This window comes from Aphelocoma coerulescens, chromosome 3, assembly GCF_041296385.1.
Source record: "Aphelocoma coerulescens isolate FSJ_1873_10779 chromosome 3, UR_Acoe_1.0, whole genome shotgun sequence".
Lineage (NCBI taxonomy): Eukaryota > Metazoa > Chordata > Aves > Passeriformes > Corvidae > Aphelocoma > Aphelocoma coerulescens.
This window is the reverse complement of record NC_091016.1, coordinates 122,706,359-122,720,153: the sequence shown is the minus strand read 5'-3', so window position 1 is coordinate 122,720,153 and position 13,795 is coordinate 122,706,359. Positions and strand designations below refer to the sequence as shown.

At 50.5% G+C, this 13,795-nt stretch overlaps 1 protein-coding gene and 1 long non-coding RNA gene across 2 annotated transcripts; both read right to left on the bottom strand.

The window, feature by feature from the left end:
- Window positions 1-427: 427 nt before the first annotated feature.
- LOC138107444 (cygnin-like) lies at window positions 428-2,410 on the bottom strand. The gene is made up of 2 exons (XM_069008666.1): window positions 2,353-2,410; window positions 428-561 (listed from the first exon to the last, which is right to left on the bottom strand). Exons 1-2 carry the CDS (start codon window positions 2,408-2,410, stop codon window positions 428-430), a joined length of 192 nt encoding a protein of 63 aa, XP_068864767.1.
- Window positions 2,411-8,726: 6,316 nt separating this feature from the next.
- LOC138108760 (uncharacterized) lies at window positions 8,727-12,622 on the bottom strand. The gene is made up of 2 exons (XR_011150067.1): window positions 11,427-12,622; window positions 8,727-9,986 (listed from the first exon to the last, which is right to left on the bottom strand). It is a non-coding gene; the product is annotated as an uncharacterized lncRNA (long non-coding RNA).
- Between the last annotated feature and the right edge of the window lie 1,173 nt (window positions 12,623-13,795).

The window sequence follows — 13,795 nt, the reverse complement described above, 5'->3', positions numbered from 1 at the left end:
AGGATCTCCACTGAGCTCTGATTTTTTTGAGCCCCAGGACTGAACCAGGCCCCCTCCCACCCATGGCATTTGCTGTGAGGCTCAGTGGGGAAAGGGGCACCTGGGAGGGTGTTGTTCCTTTGCCACCCAGCGCTGCCAGAATTCCCTGTGGGAAACAGAGGGGAAAACTCCATCTCTTTAACACTTTGATTATGAAATCCGTGAAAAAGAACAACGAGACATGATGCCAACAGGCCTTTGGGGCTGGGCTTGGGGAGCCTGTCCTAATGCTTTAAACAGGATCACAAGCACACAACAAAAGACATCTCCTTTTTCGTTTTGTTTTATTTTTTAAGAGGAGGGGATGGCAGCTGGGTCAGACAGCTGGGAATCTGCTCCCAAGGCCACCGGGGTGCCTCCTCTTCCCCAGATGTTTCCTTTTCAGCTCCTATTTCCCCTTCCAGGTGGGTGGGACGCAGCACGAGTACTTGCAGTCAGCAGAGGTGTATTTCATGTCCGTCACACGACACTTCGGGGAGCAGTACCCCAACGGAGCACAGGTCTTCATTACCTTCCCATAGCCTGGAAGAGCAGAGGGAGAGTGGTTGTTCCTCATTTCTGTTCCCCCTTTCCCCATTTCCCCATTTCTGTTCCCCATTTCCCCATTTCCCCATTTCTGTTCCCCATTTTCCCATCCCTGTTCCCCATTTCTGTTCCCCATTTCCCCATTTCCCCATCCCTGTTCCCCATTTCCCCATTTCCCCATTTCCCCATTTCCCCATTCCCATTTCCTAATTTCCCCATCTCTGTTCCCCATTTTCCCATCCCTGTTCCCCATTTCTGTTCCCCATTTCCCCATTTCCCCATCTCTGTTCCTCATTTCCCCATTTCCTCATTTCTCTTCCCTATTTCCCCATCTCTGTTCCCCATTTCCCCATCCCCATTTCCCCATTTCCCATCCCTGTTCCCTATTTTCCCATCCCCGTTCCCCATTTCCCCACTTCTGTTCCCCATTTCCCAATCCCCATTTCCCCATCCCCATCTCCTCCTTTCCCCAATTCTGTTCCCCATTTCCCCATCCCCATTTCCCCGTTCCCCATTTCCCCATCTCTGTTCCCCATTTCCCCATCTCTGTTTCCCATTTTCCCATCTCTGTTTCCCATTTCCCCGTTTCTGTTCCCCATTTCCCATTTCCCCATTTCCCCATTTCCCCATTTCCTCTTTGCCCCATCTCTGTTCCCCATTTCCCCATCCCCATTTCCTCGTTCCCCATTTCCCCACCTCTGTTCCCCATTTCCCCATCCCCATTCCCCATTTCCATACCCTCCCACCCCCTCCCAGTTGCAGTGGTCAGCAGGATCAGGCCCTGCTCATAGGGAGGTCCTGCTCCATCCCCCCACGTGTCCACCACTCCTCCCCAAGCCCAGCCCCAAAGCTGGAAGGGACCTTGAAGGGCACAGAGCAGCTCCTTGTGCACCTCTCACCCTAGAGGGCCACTGAATGACCCTGGTGCACTTTGGGAAAGATGGGAGAGCATCTCAAACCACCCCAAAAGCAAAGCTCATAAAGCTTTTCCTCAGGGAACATAAAGATGTTCCTCAGGGCAAGACTTCATTGAGGGCCAGGCACCAGCGTGAGAAGCTGCTGGCCTGAAATAGCTGGGAAATAATGTCCAGAGTGAAGGGATATCGGATTTGGAACCTTTCTGAGCCCCAAATCTCCCTTTCAGTCATTGAAAAGGGAGGTGACACCCAGAACAGAAGCGATGTCTGAGCACTGCACATCAAAAATGTGAGGGAGCTTGACCCTGAAGGTGCTGCCAGAACTGGTTTGGCACAAAAGGTGGCATCAAGCAGAGGAAACTTCCAGAAAGCTGGTGTCTCTGAAAAGGACATTCAGCAGTCACTTGGTACTTCATGACTGAAATAATTACACCAGGGACCAGCTCACCTTAATTTAGGTGTCAAAAACATCCAAAACATCCTAAAAGTGCCTCTTACAGTACTTTAAAGTGATTTTTTTTTTTTTGGTAAAGACTCATTTGTATAAAAGTATCCCCATATAAGACAACCTGGGGTAGCCAAATCATGTCACAGAATCATAGAATCCTGAAATAATAGAATCCCAAAATCGTAGTCATGAAATCAGAGAATCCTAAAACCACAGAGTCATAGAGCCATAGAGGTGTTTAGGTTGGGAGGAAACACAGATGCACACCCGAAGGATTAGGGATGTTTATGTGGGCAACAAAGTCACAGCTCCAAAGCCAGGAGGGCCCACGTTTGCTCAAAGTGCCTGTGGTGCACACTGACCCTCCTCACCCCACTTTTCCCCCTCATCCAGCTCACATTCCCACACAATCCCCCCGCTTACCTGGGGCAGCCAGGGAGACCAGGAGGAAGACAGCGAAGACAAGGGAGAGGAACCTCATGGCTGGAGCCGAGCTGGGATCTCAGCGAGGCTGGAGCAGGAGGGTCGGAGGGAGCCGGAGCTGGGCGCCGTGAGTGGCGAGGCTGGGGATCCTCGGATTTATAGGGCAGAGAGGAGGGTCTGGGGGAGGTCCTGCTGCCCTCATGGGTCACTGCTTGGCACAGCCACCGGCCCCTCCACCCTTTTGCATGATACCAGACCTGGTATCAGCCCCAATTCAAAGGAAAACCACGGAGTGTGACAGGAGCGGACGGGGAGCAGATGGAACCGATGTGCTGGGGCAGAGGGACCTCGCAGGGAACGAGATCAGTATCACAGGCCTTTCCCAACCTTTGGCAGGGATGCAACAGGGCTGGGATGTGGCCAGGATGCACTGACAGCTCTGCCTCTGTTGTCTGGAGCTGTCCCCACATGGGACACGCTGAGAGGACCCGGTGTCCAGGTGTCACCCTCTTGGGAACCACAACTGCAAATCCCTCTGGTAAATTCAGCTAACGCCACATTCCCTGCAGCCTGTTCTGTTGTCCCCTCTCACCCCTCTGAAGGGCCAGAGCCCTGGAGCTGAGAGCCTTTTCCCAGGAAGAGCTGACCACTCGCAGACACTTTGACCATCTCCTCTTCCTCACAAACCCTCCAGACAGCTCCAGGGCCTCGAGTATGTTTAATTTCTGGGGTAGACATGGCCTGATCCTGGCTGCCAGGGGTGCTCTGGTGCCAACAGAAGGTTATTCAGAGCAGGCAAATGAAAACTGACTGCAAGGAGTCTGGAGGCAGAAGGATCTCAGTACTGAGTGGCAAACGAGACTGGCTCAGTGATGGCAAACTGATTTTCACCTTCCAGGAATGAGATATTCCCAAAGAGCACTCAGAAAAAAAAAAAAAACGTGTCCAGAAGCAGGAAAACTGAGTGCTTGGGTTTTCAGGAATGGGTGCTGATAGAAATTGGGGTGGTTTTGTGATAGTTTTGAGGGTACTTCATGCTGCAAACTGTGCTGGTGTCCCTGTCTCTGCACATGCAGAGCAGGAAAAGGGGTACAAAGGACGTCAGGGAGGATGGTGAGAGCTGGGGACTCGTTCCCAGGCAGCAAGAGAGTAATTAGACTGGGAACTTCCACTGCAGGGGAAGATGAGTATGTGGGAATGTGTGACAGCACTGTTAAAGAAGTGCCCTACAAAAGAGAGAACTCTGGTTTTCCCTTCCCATAACCAGGGAAGCAGGTGACACTCGGGAGTCTGACTCACTGAACAAGGGAATTCTTCTTTCCCACTGCCCACAGTGGTGCAACTCCCTGTGCCACTGACAGCATGAGAGGAGACAGCCTCAAGTTGCACCAGGGGGGGGTTTAGATGGAATATTAGGAAAGATTTGTTTGCTGAAATGGTGGTGAGGGAGGTGATGGAGTCACCGTTCCTGGAGGGATTTAAAAGCTGTGTGGATGTGGCACCTGGGGACATGGCTCAGTGGTGGGGGAATGGTTGGACTCGATGATCTCAGAGGGCTTTTCCAACCTTAATGATTCCATGGTTCCATAGATACTGTGGAACAGGGAGTTGCAAATGTCTTCAGAAGGTCACTGGGGCAGCCAATCTGACTTTGAAGATTGCTCTGAGCAGCTGGGCAGGCTGGACCAGATGACCTCCAGAGCTGCCTCCCACCCAGCATTGTTCTGTGCTTCCATGAAATCCATAAAATCCATGGAGGGGCATTCAGCACAATGATGTCCATCCAAATCCAACTCAGCAACCCCAAACATCAGACTGCTGGAGTTGGGTGGGTTTCCAAACAAGTGCTGCTGTGTGTGGCTGTGCTCTTCCACCCTTCTCAGCATCAGCTGTTTGTCACTGCCACACTGAGGACACCTGGCTGGACCAGGACCTGCTGCACAGACAGCAACAGAGCTGGGGAAGGGGCTGGAGCCCCAGGAGCAGCTGAGGGAGCTGGGAAAGGGGCTCAGCCTGGAGAAAAGGAGGCTCAGGGGGGACCTTGTGGCTCTGCACAACTCCCTGACAGGAGGGGGCAGCCAGGGGGGGTCGGGCTCTGCTCCCAGGGAACAGGGACAGGATGAGAGGAAATGGCCTCAAGTCACATCAGGGAGGTATAGATTGGATATTGGAACAATTTCTTCATGGAAAGGGTTGTCCAGCCCTGGCACAGCTGCCCAGGGCAGTGCTGGAGTCCCCATCCCTGGAGGGATTTAAAAGCCATGTGGATGTGGCACTGGGGGATGTGGGTCAGTGGTGGCCTTGGCAGTGCTGGGGGATGGTTGGACTCGTTGATCTTAGTTAGAGGTCTTTTCCAAACCCAGATGATTCTGTAATCCTGTGATCCATGGCGTGTTTTGCCCTTCTGTGAGTGACTTCTTAACAAATCAACTGTCCTGGCACAGTTGGTAAATTTTTAGCACAACCCTGGCCATGGTTTTTTTCCAAGGCCACTTTACACATCTGCAAACACATTTCCCACTGCACCTCCTGTGTCTCCATGTGACAGGCCTGGTTTCCAGTGGGACTGGGACCTGGTCACCCTGCTTGGAGTGGAAGAGGGTTTCATATTGTGGATGTCAGCAGGGTGTGACCACTGACATTAGGGCCAGGGAGTGGGGCATGGAACTCTTCAGCTGCCAGCAAAGCTGCAGCCATGGGGATGCTGTGTGTTATCAAAAATGCCTGGAACCCCAGTGTCCAGGGATGCCACAAAGGTGCTCCCAGGGCTGGAGCCCCTCTGCTCTGGAGCCAGGCTGGGAGAGCTGGGGGTGTTCACCTGGAGAAGAGAAGGATCCAGGGAGACCTCAGAGCCCCTTCCAGGGCCTAAAGGGGCTCCAGGAGAGCTGGAGAGGGACTTGGGACAAGGCATGGAGGGACAGGACACAGGGAATGACTTAAACTGAAAGAGAATTGGTAGAGATTAGAGATTAGAGATTAGAGATTAGAGATTAGAGATTAGAGATTGGCTGTGAGGATTGGGAGGCCCTGGCACAGGTTGCCCAGAGAAGCTGGAGCTGCCCTTGGTTCCCTGGAAGTGTCCAAGGCCAGGCTGGACAGGGTTTGAAGCAACCTGGGATAGTGGAAGGTGTCCCGGGCCATGGCAGGGGGTTGGAACAGGATGATCTTTAAGATCCCTTCCAACCTAAACCATTCAGTGGTTCTGTGACCACAATCTCAATTCTTCCAGATTTTTGTTACAGATCACATTTTCTTGGTCCTTGTCATAGGTTAGCAAGCATAGTCCGGAAGGGATATCCTTGCTAAGGGGTGCTTACAGCTTCCTCTGGGACCTGACAGAACCTATCAGCTGGCCAGTTTGAATATGGACAATTCTTTAAGCCACTTAAAGTTGTGACCGCCTCTGTGATCCACACTTAAGAATAGACAAACTCCCCCCCCAAGCTCTCTCTCGTTTCCGGCGCTGGGACAGGTGGCTGCAGGCCCCGTGCGGGGGCCAGCGGGCCCAGCCAGGCCCTGCTCGGGCCAGGCCGGGCCGGGCCACGGCCAGCCTGGAGCCATGGGCCTGTTCCAGCCATGGAACCCCCCCACTGCCTTGCCGTGGGCAGCCGGAGCGGCTCAGCTCTCCCCCCTCTCCACTCCGATAAGCAAAATTCCAGCTGCAAGGCCGAGGTGAGATTAACCCTTTTATTGCTGTGAAGAGCTGAAAACCTGAGGGAAGAGAGAGAGGAGATGCTTAAAGCTGAAAGTCTGTTGTGAAGCTATGATATATCAGAGTATCCCGTTGTAATTTCATGAAGATATGGGGGGTGGAGTGTTCAACTCGTAAGCAAAAGCACCTGCGCTGAGATAGGCAGATGCTGACGCAGCTGTAATTTCATGAGAAGTTTGGACAGGGAGAGATGGACCAGATGAGGACTTTTGCTCCAAATGGGAAAGGAGAAACCTCAGTTCCTAGAGATGCTCCCAGAGATAGTCTTAAAGATGAAGATGACCCTTTGCTCCCAGGGAAGGAGAAGGGCCTCTGGTTTTTTTGTTTCTGAACGGCTCAACCTTAAAATTGTACCCCAAAAACTTCAAGACTGGACTCTCGAAAGCAGTTGTGGGAAAAGCTGCAAGTCGTGGGAAGGGACTCACATCGCAAGCAGAAAGATTCCTCTCCCTAAATGGACTGAACAATATTTGGAAGTGGGTGGCTGTCTCGGTGTGATACTGTTTTCATAGCACGAGCAAGAGAGACTCTTCTTCCTAAATGGACTGAACAAGGTTATTATGGAAGTGCTAAACAGACTGAACATCTTAAGGGTTGTCTTTTTCCATTGTCAGTGGGAGAAGGGAGGAAGGGGGGGAGGAGGAGAGTTCTGAAGGTGGTATAATTTTTTTCCCTTCTTTTAGGTCTGTTAATAAACTTCTTTATATTCTTTCAAGTTTGGTGCCTGCTTTGCATTTCTCCTAATTCTTATCTCATAGAAGATAAACAGTAATGAGTATTTTGGGCCAAACCACTACATTAAATTGGTGTTTCTGCCCGGTTACGAACCGAACCCGCTACAGTCCTGTAACTGTCTCAGCCCTGAGCTCTCTCCAACTATTCCACCTCCCCTTGAAGCCTGGTGCCCTCAGCAGCAAACAGCACCACCTGGAATTCTCATTCAGAGCAATAAATGAATTAACTGGAGTGCCTGGCACGTGATAAACCAGGGGGTTATTTTTATAGAAAGAATAATTCCTGCCTTTTCCAGAAGAGAGCAGGATGACATGGTCCCAGTGTGTGCACCTGGGTGCCCACTGCAGCCCCACACTTCTGCAGAATCCCTGCATTGCTTATTCCAGCTTCTCCACCAACTCTTCCTGTCTCTTCCAAAAAAGAAAACCCAATCCCCAGTGCTCTCCAGAACGGAGCAGTCCCTTTCAGCCTATTTGCAGATTCAGTAAGGAGCAGCTTTATTCCATTACACAATTTTTAATGGAGACCCTGGATAGTTCAGGACTTGGAACTTGGAGCCTTCCGAGACGTCCTTCTACCATTGCCATGGTAACCAGAAATTTATGAACTTCTGCTCATAAACCGCTTTTTCCTTCATTTCCTCTAGGCCGTGATCAATACTGGAAAAAAAAGAAACAAACTCAAAATTGAGACAAAGCACCCAGAAAAATGAATGTGATGAAAATGCTGTAGAGAATCACAGCTGGGAGAGGCTCTTGAGGATCCTCAGTGCCAGAGCTCCGGTCAGGGTTGGATACTCCATAAAACCATTCCCTTCATGGATTGATACCCCATCGTGTCCATTGTGTCCGTGTCTTGCAGACAGCGCCCAGAGCTTATCAGGAACGATCCCAGACGGAATTCCTGCCGCCCTGGGAGCAGCTGTGCTGTGGGCAGCCCCAGCTGGCACTGCTGGAGCACGGCCGTGCCCAACAGCCGGATCTGGGGAGCAGGAACGGCCCCCACGGAGCACAGGCCTGGCTGCCAGGTGCCTTTGTGAGAGGGACCAGCAGGTCAGGGTGACACTGCACAGCCTGCAGAGCAAACAACAGCTCCTGGGAGATGGCCTGAGTCCATCTCCAGGCACAAATGTCTCTGTCTTTGTTGTTTCAGGAGCATTGTTCCGTGCTCCCTGCACAGCAAGCGCTTCCCTGGCCCTTCAGGCATCAGATTGAATATTAGGAAAAATGCCTTCACTGAAAGGGCAGTCAGGCATTGGAATGGGCTGCCCAAGGAAGTGGGGGGATCATCACCCCTGGAAGTGTTCAGAAAACATGTGGATGTGGCAGTTGTGGACGTGGTTTCGTGGTGGGCTTGGCAGCGCTGGGGAACAACTGGAGTTGGTGATCTTGCGGGATTTTCCAACCACGGTGATTCCATGATTCTGTTTTCTACGCTGTTCTGCTTTTCCCTCGTTTTCCTCCCTGCCCACCCAGATAACACAGCAGCTGGGGAGCTGGAGAGCACGGAAAGACCTGGAAGAACAAAATTAGGACTTGCCACCTCCAGAGCCTTCTTGTTGGGACATCCTTGAATGCAAACTCCACTGGCCAGAAGCTCTGTATGGTCAAATTGCTGAAGAGGACCCTGGAGAAAGTGTCCTCCCTGTCACTCCTTTACACCCTTTCCAGATTTCTCCATTGTTTCTCTCTTTTTCATGCCTCCATCCAGCTCTTGTCCATATCCAGTTGCAATAACTACATGCTCACACCCTCTTAGCTCTCTTCTTCATTCTCTGCTTTTTCCTTTCGCTTTCCACTTTGTATTTTCCTGTTTTCCATGACCACTGCAGGGAAATAACCCTGCTCATTTCTGCTGTTGACCATTCATAGCCTTTTAGAAGGAATAATTCCATTTACTGGAATTCTGAAGGAAAAGAAATCATTACCCTTATAGGAGTGTTGCATTTTTATAAGAAACTAGGTGGGTTTTTTCAAGATGCAGAGTTTATTTTGTAGGTATTGAATGTGTTTGTTCCTACAAATGTTCACCAGGGAATCCCTCATTCCAGCTATCCACGTTCTAATTCAAACAAACGTCACCATTCGTTGCTGGTGTTGTCTCATCTTTTCTGGATTCTTCTCTTCTGGATGCAAAACCAACAACTAAAATCGCCTCCTGTGAGTTAAGGCACAAGGAACAGGAAGGATGAGTCTGAATCAGCTTAGGAACACCCAAAAAAAGCCAGTGCTGGGAGATGCTGGAGCCCTTTACAGCACAGGAGAAAGAGCAGAGCTGGAGAAAATCCAGCAGAGGAGAGGAAGGATCTTACATGTTCCTTCAAAAAAATTTTGACAGTATTTTTGAATGGGATGTGATCCAGCCTTGATGTAATTTCATTTTTCTTTTTAATCCCAGAAATTCTAGAACCATGTGTCCCCAGGCAGACCTGGGGCTTTGCACAGATGTTTTCATCAGGCTCATTTCCTTCCCTGGTGCACAAAGTGCCCCCCGTGCCCCTTGTGCCATCCACACAAGCTGAACCCTGCACCAGCACACGAAATATTTTCAAATCTGGCAACAATAAAAGTATAGTCCATCATCCTGATGTAAATCTGGGATTATTTTCCCTCGTTCATCACCTTGCAGTTGTGGTGCCCCAGGGACCTCCCTTTCCCACTGACCTCAGTTTGTTCAACCCAGAAGAGGGAAAGACAAGGGGGTGAATGGCTCAGACAGGGAAACAGCAAAGGAACTGGGATCTCTTCACTCTCCTCTGCCTCTTTCCAGCTAAAAATTTGAAGCTGAGTCCTTGGCATGTCTGTCAGGGGAGCCCTGTGCTGTGCAGCAGGAAGATGGCACAAGCATGGCCAGCTTTGGCCATCCCCATGGGATTAAACTGCTCCCAGCTTCCGAAACAGTGGGATCCTACCCAAAATGTCCATTGGGAATGGTCCTTGGTCTGTGGCAAATCCTGAACTTGCACCTGAGATTGGGTGAACCTGCTGGCTGTCCTGGGGCACAGCAGCTGCTGGGGCTGTGCCAACCCTTTGGGAACATGGCACAGGTTAAACTGGAGTGCGGGCGCTCCCCAGGGCGGCTCCAGATCGCAGCAGCTCTCAGGGTTCCAGGATGAAAGAGGAATAAATAGGATCAGAACTCCTGCACTTCGGACGCCGTGGAGTTGGGTTTGTGGTGAAAATTTTCCCTGGTGAGGAATATCCAGTCATGAGCTGAAAATCTCCAGGCAATGAAGACATCACCACTTCTATTATTATTGAATCTCACTTTTAGTTACTAAAGTTTCTTTATAGAATCAGACAATCGATTTATAGGATGGTTTGGGTTGGAAGGGACCTTATAGGACATCTAGTCCAACTCCCTGACATGGGCAGGGACACCTTCCACTATCCCTGGTTGCTCCAAGCCCTGTCCAAACCTGGCCTTGGACACTCCCAGGGATGCAGGGGCAGCCACAGCTTCTCTGGGCACCCTGTGCCAGGGCCTCACCTCCCTCACAGGGAAGAATTTTTCCTAACTTCCAATCCAAACCAACCTTCTTTCAGTTTGATGCCATTCCCTCTTGCCCTGTCACTCCAGGCACCTGTAAATTGTCCCTCTCCCTGTTCCCTGTAGGCTCCCTTCAGACACTGGGAGGCCACCTGGACACTGGGTTTGGTGGTGAACACGTGGGGCTGGGTCAATGCTTGGACTCGATGATCTTAAAGGGCTTTTTTAACCTTAGTGATTCTGTGATTCCATTAAAAAAAAAAGCCACAGGACTGCAACAGCAGCTCTGCTTTGTCTCTGATCTCACAGTTAAAGAGACTTTCCAGTGCTGCTGCTGAGTTCCAGCACAGCTGGACGTTTTTCCAGCTCTCGCTTTCTCCGTGTCCTGTTTGATTTCCAGAATGACAAGTCACGGCTCTAAATTTATCCCAGTGCCTGCAACAGGCAGTGGAACAAAAGGCATTGCAGCTGGTGGGAGCAGCTCTGACTCTGCTGGGCTGCCCTGGCTCTCATCTCTTCGTTGCTGGTACTCCGGCCACTTGCTCTTTATTAACTGGGATCGTTAATTGGATTCTGGAAGAAAAGATTTTCACTTCTCTGCATCCAACAGAGAGGACATTTACTCCCACACTGAGAACCCTTTTTCCCCCCAATAACAATGGTTCATACCTCAAGCTTCTCCAGAGACTCAGCCTAACAAATCCTAACTCAGCCTGTTCGTATTGATCTTAAATACTCAGCACAACCTCAGCTGTCACTGCTGAACTGACAACACCAGAGGGGGGTTCCAGCTCCATTTAAAACCATTTTCCCTGGTGGTGAGGCCAGGCTGGATGGGCTTGGAGCAGCCTGAGGTAGTGGAAGGTGTCCCTGCCCATGGCAGGGGGTTGAACCAGATGAGCTTTAGAGTCCCTTCCAACCCAAGCCATTCTGTGATTCTATGAAGTTCAAGTCTCCCTGCCCACTCAAGCAAAATTTTCTAAGCTCCATCAAGTCTGGGAGGGTTTGGTTTTGAAGATGTATTGATTTATGCTCTTCAAGAGGCAATTCAGGATTCAGCTTTCTCTGGAATTGATCTGGCAATTTCCCAAACTGGGTCAGGCCCCAAGAACCCAGTTTTGGAGTTGTAAAGACTTACCCCAACATATGCAGCTCTCAGGACAGAGAGAACCTAAGCCAAGTGTCAGGAAAAAGCAGCCCAAATGATGTTTGCAAAGCACCACAGCTTCTAAACAGTAATAAGAAAGAATCAGCTCATAAACAATTTATCACCTCACATTATTCCCATTTCCCTTTCAGAAACGGGTGGTAGAACAATCCTGTTCTTGAATGACAGGATCAGAGACACATGGAATGGTTTGGGTTGGAAAGGACCTTGATGATCATCCAGTTCCAACACCCTGCCATGGGAGGCTGATAACAATGGCTCCTGGTAGTCTGCAGAGAAATCATAATTGTCTCTACTGCAACCTGTAGTCACTGTATAAATACCTGTTTAATTATCTTTCAACTTAAACCCAAGTGCAGGTGAAGATAATTTCTTTAATGCCCCTTATGTCACACTCCTGTCCAATGGAAATCCTTTGTAACCACAGAAGTTTCCCTCCTCTGTCACCAAATTCTCTTTCTTTCTTTTTTTCTCCCTCCAGGGGTCTCAGAGCCCCCAAATGTTAAATCATGCCCAGAGCTAAACTCTCAAAACCATCCACCTAAAAAATCAGACCATGGCACATCAATACATTGAATATTTATCAGACCCCTGGGCAGTGGCCTGAGTGCTTCCTCAGAGTTCAATATTTGCTGAGTCTGTGAAAAGGTTGGAATTTTCCCCATGGAAATGTGAAACAGCCAAGCAGAGATGATCTATCAGATATCCCACCCTTCACACTCAGGTCCTGATACAGGGAGGGTTTTGGGGACTGTCTGTACCTGAGCAATTGTTCTCACTCACTCAGAATGATTCCCAAGAAGCCTGGCACCAGGCTGTGTACTCTGTGTACTCCAGGAGCGCAGAGACCTGGAGCTTTGTCCCTGCTGAGTGCCTGGAGATTTCCACGGCAAGAAAGGATTTTCATAAAGGGAAAAGGGGGGGAAAAAAAGAAAAAAAAAAAAAAAAGAAAAAAGGAAAAAAAAAAAAAAAAAGACAAAAAGCTTTACAGAAAAATGTTAAATTTAGAATCCCGGAATGGTTTGGATGGAGAGGGAAACGTCATCTCATTCCACCCCTCTGCCATGGGCAGGGACACCTCCCACTACCCCAGGCTGCTCCAAGCCCCATCCAACCTGGCCTTGGACACTGCCAGGGATCCAGGGGCAGCCACAGCTTCTCTGGGCACCCTGTGCCAGGGCCTCACCACCCTCACAGGGAACAATTCCTTCCCAATATCCCATCTCTCCCTGCCCTCTGGCACTGGGAAGCCATTCCCTGTGTCCTGTCCCTCCATGCCTTGTCCCAAGTCCCTCTCCAGCTCTCCTGGAGCCCCTTTAGGCTCTGGAAGGGGCTCTGAGCTCTCCCTGGATCCTTCTCTTCTCCAGGTGTCCAGCTCTCACCCACCAGCACCTCCAGTCCTTTTCCTGGGGAGAATTATGAGTTGTCCCATGATTTCTAACAGCAAAAGGAAAAAGCTTCACTAGGAACTCGTTATTCCCGGGGGGGGGGGGGGGGGACCAAAATCTGTTAAAAATAATTTCTGATGGAATCTCAGCCCCGAGGAACACTCATGCCTGCAGTGTGGGGTCCATCTGTCTGTCTGCCTCATCCTGCCACCCTCCTGCCTCTTGCAGCCTCACTCCAGAGCTGCCCACTCACTCTCTGCTTGCCAAATCCCCGAGCTGGCCTTGCTGGGGTGTCGGGAATGCTGGCTGGGAAGCTCTCCCACACCTGCAGGCTCCCTCCTCCCAGCTGCCAGGAGGATGGACCCTGCTGGTGGGGTTTAGTGAGGAACTGTGGATGGCAGCTCCCGGGACACACTTGTGAGCTCAGACATTCCCGTGGATATAAAGTGGAAAACGACATCTAAATCAGCCCCAGCTGCCTTCCCTGCTATTTTAGCAAATTTAGTATACATAGGATGATTTATCTGCTTCTTCATGGAAGGGTTTTTCTCTCTGCCTCTTTCTCCTCCAGACCCCTGGCTACATCCACACCAGGGAATGAAGCAATGCCAGGACCAGGCTCAGACATAAAATTTCCCCCAGCCTCTGGCAGACTTTTGGTCTGGGCTGACTGGTTCCAAGGCAGGGCTCAGGAGCTGGCACAGACACCAATGCCCAGCAAGCTGCCCACTGTGGATCCCTTTTTTGGGAAGCCAGGAGATCTCAATATCCCCTGTATGGCTTGTCCCTGGCAGCTTGCCTCGTGGCTGCCTTGGATTTATCCCTGTGGATGTGGTCACTGTACCCACAGGTGATTCTCAGTCCCAAACCTCCTTTACCTTGTGCTTGCTGCTCTTCCTGGGAAAACATCACAGGGTGAAGCGGCTGGGTGTTGGGATAATGGGATCACAG

What these genes read in the sequence shown, in the direction of transcription:
- LOC138107444 (XM_069008666.1), bottom strand. Translation starts at nt 2,410, where the DNA reads ATGAGGTTCCTCTCCCTTGTCTTCGCTGTCTTCCTCCTGGTCTCCCTG. An exon ending in GGTCTCCCTGGCTGCCCCAG is followed by an intron (nt 562 to 2,352) that starts GTAAGCGGGGGG and finishes CTGCTCTTCCAG; the next exon opens with GCTATGGGAAGGTAATGAAG.